This window comes from Eriocheir sinensis, chromosome 40, assembly GCF_024679095.1.
Source record: "Eriocheir sinensis breed Jianghai 21 chromosome 40, ASM2467909v1, whole genome shotgun sequence".
NCBI lineage: Eukaryota > Metazoa > Arthropoda > Malacostraca > Decapoda > Varunidae > Eriocheir > Eriocheir sinensis.
Window position 1 is genome coordinate 8,363,509 of NC_066548.1, and position 7,375 is coordinate 8,370,883.

Sequence of the window (7,375 nt, forward strand, 5' to 3'; positions counted from 1 at the left end):
CTCTCTCTCTCGTTCAGGCGGCACCCAAGTACTGAGTAATTCAACATCACTCTCTCCACCTATCGATCTTACCTCGTAGCGGTCCCATTGCCCAGCGGAGGAGAGAGCTTGCCCGGCGGCCCCACTAAACCCCACTCCACCCCACTCCTCGCCTCTCCACTCCGTTCCATCCCCACTCAACCCCATCGTTCTCGCCTTCCGCCGCACCCGTCACCTCTACGCTCGTGGGGTGGCTGGTTGGGAAGGAGAAAGTCCACCACTGTGTTTCTGAGGGTGTTCGGGGAAGTTGTACGGGTGAAGTTCGAGGCTGGAAAAGGAGGAGGAGGAAAGGAGAGTAGTAGTAGAAGGGTCCAGTAGTAGTAGTAGTGGTGGTGTTGGTGTGTGGGTGTGTGCGTGGGGGTGGCAGAGGTGGTGGTGGTGGTGGCAGTGATACGTAGCGTGAGATGACAGGGAAGGATAATACGATCTTTCATCTCGAGGCGTATTGCATTGTGGAGACGAGCTTCCATCCATCAGGTCAAGGCTAGGTTAGCACGACATTGGCGGTGACGAAGAGGAAAGAAAGAAAACGGGAAAGACGACGACGACGACGAACGTATAGGAGTGACCGACCCGCAGGAGGTTTAATATTTACGTTGCTTCATACGAGTTGTTGGCGCAAAGTATTCTGGTATAATTACTTACCCGCGAACAAGAAAGCACGGAAACAATTAAGCAGAGCGTGTCAAAAGCAGTAAAGGAGGAGGAGGAGGAGGAGGAGGAGGAGGAGGAGGAGGAGGAGGAGGAGGAGGAGGAGAGGTGGAAAGGAGAAGAACCAGGAGGAGGAGGAGGAGGAGGAGGAGGAGGAGGAGGAGGAGGAGGAATGTAAGAAAGTAAGCCATATCCTCGACCCCAGAAAAGGTTCGAGCCGCGTCTTGCTTGAGCGGCGAAATGCGTCTTACCGAAAAGCAACGCCGTCAATTATTAACCCGCATTGCCGAGGCCGTCGCTCCACATCCGGGCCATTACGAACTTCCGCGCCGAAGAAATCGTTGAAGGCCCGCCCAACCGATCAACCAGTCACTCAACTATACAACCAAGTAACCAACCAACCTACCAACCAAACATATATTCAACCACCGAAGACTGACCGACCAGCCATCCATTTAACCTTCCAGCCACTCAACCAATATCCGATCAACCGACAAACCAATTAATCTGCCATCTTCACAAGGAGGAAACGAGGAAAAGGATAGATAGATATACAGATAGATATACAGAGAGATAGATAGAGGTGAGATAAGGAGATGTAAGGTGATGCGAGGAAATGCGAGGCAGTATGAATCCCAGTCCAGTTTATTTTTATTTTTTTATAGTTCCTAAAGTCCCTAAAGTCTTCTAACCCAACACGAGATAGTAAAGAAGCCCCCTCACGAAGACCCCAACTTAACTATTATAGACCCCCTAATAAGTAAGTACCCAGTAAGCCACGTCCTTGCAACACACACACACGCAACACTGGCCTTGGGAGTGACTTATGTGTGATGTGTTGTCTGTTCATGACGCGAAGAACTATAAACCTCCTTCTAGCAACTCAAAAATAAAAAAAAGGGAAAATAAATAAACATCCATCACAGAAGAAAGAAAAATATAATGTTAATCAATGTCCACAAATAGCATCTCGACTCTCCACCAAATTATGTTCCGTGAAGGCGTCTATCCACACAAGGAAGACTCCACCTCCTTCTTGACTCCTCCCTACCTCGCCTCTCCCCTTACCTCCACCCCTCCCTCTCTCTCCCTCTTTCTCCCTAGTGACCACCCATCCTTCCAGTCCCCTCCTGTTGGTCCCCCGTCAATCTGATCAGCGGGAATACGAGGGGAGAAGGGAGGAGAGGGGCGGAGGGAGAGTTAGAGGGAAGGAGGGAGTTGAGGCATTCAGTCTGTGGAGGATGAGTGGGAAGGGTAGTAGGCAGCAGTAGATGGGAGAGAAAAGTCCCCGGTGAAGGCTCGGCTGTTGTTGCAGAGGTGGTGTTGGTGGTGGAGGTGACGGTGGTGGTGGTGAAGGTGTTATAGACTTGGGGTTATTGTGGTGGTGGTGATATTGTTTTGGTGGTGATGGTGATATATTGTGGTGGGTGGTGGTGACTGCAGTAGTGGAGGTGGTGGTGGTGGTGGTGCTGTTGTTTATGGTGCCGATGTTATAGATTTGGCGTTATTGTGGCAGTGGTGGTGATGGTGGTGGTGGAGGTGGTGGTGGTAGTGCGATATTGATGGTGATGTTGTTGTCCTGGTTTTGCTGGTGATGGTGCTTTAAACTTGGTGCTATTGTGGTGGTGGTGGTGTTGGTGATGGCGTTGCATAGTTCAGTTCCACATTCAGGGGGCCGTTTGCACCAGTAACATTTCTCCTCAATGCCACCAGAAAAACAAACCGTATACATCCACCACCTGTCGTACGTGTTTGGCGACAGTATTGGTGCACCGAAGTCTCTGCTGGCACGCTGCGAGGGAATGCGAGAAAAGGAAATACAATAGAACGCAGCCAACGAAAGAAAAACATTGCACCACGCGCCTTACGAAACAAAGTGCAGCGCCGCAATCTTCTCTCTTCTTCTTTACGAGTCTCATGAATAACTTATTTACAGGAACGTGACGACGAGGCGGGAAAGGAACAAAAAAAAATTAAGAAAAATATATACACATGGATGCTGAGATTAAAAAAAAAAATAACTAAAGTGTCGATTAGATAACCAAGTAAGTGACCTTGGTGGTAGTTGCTTCCTTGCTCCAGGGAAGAGGGGCGGACGAGCGTATAGGCCAAGAAAGGTGGGAAGAAGAGAGCGAGTAGAAGGAGGAAGAGAAGAAAGGAAGGAGGGAAGAGTATAGGAGCAGCGTTAGTATTGTTGAGAGAGAAGTAAGAAAGGGCAGAGGAAGAAGGAGGAGGCGGCGGCGAGGAAAGGAGGGGAGCAAACAGCACCCAGAGAAAGCCAGGCGCGAGATCGAAAAGTCGTCATCATTAATGGAGGCGGCGGAAGGCGGAGGCGGAGTCGGCGTCCCACAGTAACATGTCAGGCCTGTTAAGCATCGGATCCCGGGCGGCCAGTGTGCGTCGCCAGCGCCGGCACCTCGCGTCCGTCTCCGCCCACACCTCCCCCACCCACTCCCACAGGTCGTCACTCACCCACCTGTCGCCCGGCGAGTTCTCCCGCCCCCCGACACACAGCGCCCCCGTCAGTCCCAGCCACACGCCCGCCTCACAGCGCTCCCCCACGTGCCCCTCCCGCCCCAGCAACCTCAGCCTTCTCGTGCCGCCTTCCCAGGGGTACCAACAGGGTGCCAAGAGTGCCCCCGTCACGCCCCAAGGTCGCTCTAGCCGCAGGAACACCTTCCACTCCTCCCCCACGCCCTCAAGGTCCCGAAGCGGGTCACCCACTCCCTCGAGGTCACGTGCTGGGTCATCTGCGTTCAGTAAGTCAGAGAACGAGTCACCCACTTTCGTGAGGTCAAGGAGCGGGTCGCCGACTTTCATAAGATCGAGGAACGGGTCACCGACGTTCGTCAGGTCACACAGCGTGTCGCCGAGACCCTCACGGGCCGCCAGCAGGTCACCGCCGCCTGCCATCAACAATTACCCCAGCCCCACCGAGGCCCAGGACAGGCTTTCCAGCCCCTCGCCGCCCTTCCAAAGGTCACCGCGAGCCTCCCTCAGCTCGCAAACCAGGTCATCCCCCTCGCGTTCCCCGTCCCTCAGGGGCTCACCGACTCGCGCCCCCTACTATCTCAGGGGAGCCCGCACCGCATCCTGGTCAGTCAGGGGCTCCTCTGCCACCACGCCCCTCAGCCCCGCGCCCCAGTCCATCGCCTCCTCCTACAGCACCTTCGACTCCCTCCCGTGGGGCCTCAGCCACCTGCACCACCAGGTAACCTTCAGCGAGGCACCGCGGCGCACCACACTGCACCTCACATGCGTGTGTGTGTGTGTGTGTGTGTGTGTGTGTGTGTGTGTGTGTGTGTGTGTGTGTGTGTGTGTGTGTGTGTGTGTAATAATAATAATAATAATAATAATAATAATAATAATAATAATAATAATAATAATAATAATAAACGGTTTATTTGGTTGCGGCAGCCGTCAGACTGAAAATTTACATACTATAAATACAATTTTACTTCGCTAATGAAACAAGTACAAAAAGAAGGGGACGGGGAACGGGGGTCTGATATGTGTGGGAGGGTTGGGGCGACGGAGCTTGGGGAAGGGAGGAGGGGCGGTGGGGGGAGTGCAGTGCGGTGTGTGTGTGTGTGTGTGTGTGTGTGTGTGTGTGTGTGTGTGTGTGTGTGTGTGTGTGTGTGTGTGTGTGTGTGTGTGTGTGTGTGTGTGTGTGGCTTTTCACTTGATTTCTTTTCAATTCCAGACTTATCCTTTTATCAAGTCCTCTTCCTCCTCCTTTGCCCTTTTACCTAGTACCCCCCCCCTCCCCCTTCCACTATATTCTTACAAATTTCCATACAGTCAAATGGGATGAAAAACTGTGAGAGGGACGAAATGGGGCGGGAGGTGGAGGAAGACCTGCTAACACAGAGGAAGTAGAGGAAACATGGAAACGGGGAAACTTAGAAATGCAAGCAACATAGTCATTTGCTCATTACGAGGTTGTTCGCTTTGGTGATTTCATCTTTTTGAGTCACTTCGTTCCCGCAGATCAGATGAAAACACCTCGGTACGTACGTTCAGTTTACTCCTGACGCAGCGAAATGGCGGTCGATGCGATTTTTAAAGGAGTCGATGGTTTTCGCATTTAATAATTCTGCAGAAAGGTTACTCCATTAGCGGATGACTTAGTTTGATCAAATAAAATCCTACCAATATTTATACTCCATTGCCTCACTTAAATCGGCAGACCTTTATTTCTAGTTTTTAAGTTGGTGTGCAGCATAAAACTTGAAGGGATCGACATTACTGAACTTCTCCAGATACATGAAGACTTCAATCAAATTTCCTCGTAATCGTCTCTTTTTCAGCGTAAAGAGGTTGAGCTCGTAAGGGTGGAATCATTTTCGTAACGCGGAAGAGGAGGAGGAGGAGGAGGAGAGGGACGAGGAGGAGGAGGAGGAGAAGGAGGAGGAGAACACGGAGGAGGAGGAGGAGGAAGAGAAGAACATGAGCAAGAACATGAACAAAAGCAATCAAGAACAACAAAATAAAAAACAGAAAAAAGACAAGGAACAAGAACAAGAAGAAAAAGACAGAGAACAAAAAGGAAAAAGAAAAACAGACCAGGAATAATAACATAGGAAGTAGTGAAAATAAAAAGCAAAACAAAAACCAATATAAGAAAAGACAGGAGACCTAAGCTTCTCGTCTTCCGGCCCATTAGAAAAGTACACTAACAAGCCCTCGGATAAAAATAAGTTTGATGAGATGAGGTACGTGGAGATAGATACTTATCCTCTCGACTCGAATAGCGTGGGACGGGAAGGAGGAGAAAGATCGGGAGAAGAAGGAAGGCGTGGGTGGAGAAGGAGGAGTGGGAGGAGGAGGAGGAGGAGGAGGAGGAGGATAAAAAAATAATAACGAAAGGAAAGGGTTTAGTGAAGGGAAAAGGTTGGAAGAAGGAAGGAGTGGGAGGAGGAGGAGGAGAAGGAGGATAAAAAAATAATAACGAAAGGAAAGGGTTTAGTGAGGGGAAAAGGTTGGAAGAAGGAAGGAGTGGGAGGAGAAGGAGCTAGGAAGAGGAGGAGGAAAAAGAATAACAAAAGGAAAGGATTTAGTGAGTGGAAAAGGTTGCAAGAAGGAGTGGGAGGAGAAAGAGCTAGGAAGAGGAGGAGGAAAAAGAATTACGACGAGACGGGATTTGGTAAGAAAAAAAGGATAACAAAGAGGAAGAGAAATGAAATACAGAACAAGAGGAGAAAGAATGACGAAGGACACGAAGGAGCAAGATTGGAAGAAGAAAGGAGTGGATGGAGGAGAAAACATAAACTCAAAGGGACAGGAATTGGAGAAATAAAGGAAAACATAGAGGAATGGAGAATGGGAAAACAGAATAAGAATGGGAAGGAAGAAGACTGAAAAAAAGAAGGTATGAGAGGAGGAGGAAAAAGAATAGCGAAGGAAAAGTAATTGGTGAGGAAAAAAAAACGAAAGAAAGAACAGAGGAATAGAGAACTGAAATACACAACAAGAGGAGGTAGAATGACGAAGGACGGGAAGGAAGAGAACTGGAAGAAGGAATGAGAAGGAGGAAAAAGAATAGCGAAGGAAAAGTAATTGGTGAGAGAAAGAAAGCACAGAGGAATAGAGAATTTAAATACACAACAAGAGGAGGAAGAATGACGAAGGACGAGAAGGAAGAGGATTGGAAGAAGGAATGGGAGGAGGAGGAGGAGGAGGAGGAGGAAGAGGAAGAAAAGGAAAACGAATAGCAAAGGAAGGGAGGAATTAATGAGAAAAAAAAACCACCGGTAAAACAAAAGAATACAAAAAGAGTAAATACAAAAAAATAGAAAGAACACAAGAGGTAAAATCGATAACAATAATGACAGGAATAGTAGGAACAGGAATACATAAGGAACTAGGAATGGAACGTGGAATGGAAATAGCAGTAATACATAAGAAACATTGACCGATAAGAGAAGGAGCGTATAGGACATAGGAAGACAATATAGGAAGGAAGGAGCTGGTGCGAAGGATACCATAGGATACTCTGGCCTGGTGGTACGCCTAAAGGTCACGGTGTAATGTTACTAATGAACGTTATAGCTCATAGGATACCATTCACTAGACCTTATCGTACACTCTCTCCTCACCTTTCCTCATTACCACCTTTATATAACTTCTCTCTCTCTCTCTCTCTCTCTCTCTCTCTCTCTCTTTTTTTTTGTCTCATTTTTAATTTTATTCCTTCCACCCTCCAATCTTTTTTTTTTTTTTCATCTCCTCTTCTCATACTTCATTCTCTCTTGTTTCTATACATTTTTCCCTCTTCTCCTTTATTCTCCTCTCCTCTACATTTTTCTTCTCTTTTCTTTTTTCCTATCCTCTTTTTTTCTACTCCTCTGCTCTCCTTTTCACTTTTCGTATCTTTTCTTTTCCTTTCATTTCCTCTCCTCTCCCTTCTTTCCTTTCCTTTCCTTTATATTAATCTCCTCTGCAAATCTTTTCCCATAATTATTTACCTTTACCTTTCTCTTTATTTCTCCTCCTTTCCCTTCCTCTCCTTCCTTTTATCCTTTCCTGTTACTTCTATCCCTTACAACTTCTTATCTCATCTCTCTTCTCCCTTTCTCAATTCACTCCTTCCTCTCTATCACTCTCCACTTCCACTCCTCCCTTTCATCCTTTCCTGTTACTTCTATCCCTTCCAACTTCTAATCTCCTCTCTCTTCTCCTCTTC

General features: G+C 48.1%; 1 protein-coding gene across 1 annotated transcript in view; it reads left to right on the plus strand.

The window, feature by feature from the left end:
- Positions 1 to 857: 857 nt before the first annotated feature.
- Positions 858 to 7,375, plus strand: part of LOC127009316 (mucin-1-like) — a 41,299-nt gene continuing 34,781 nt past the window's right edge. Inside the window, exon 1 of the mRNA XM_050882266.1 lies at positions 858 to 3,901. Within this exon, the coding sequence (XP_050738223.1) occupies positions 3,047 to 3,901 (855 nt within the window). The 5' untranslated portion in view covers positions 858 to 3,046. The remainder of the gene's footprint in view (positions 3,902 to 7,375) is intronic.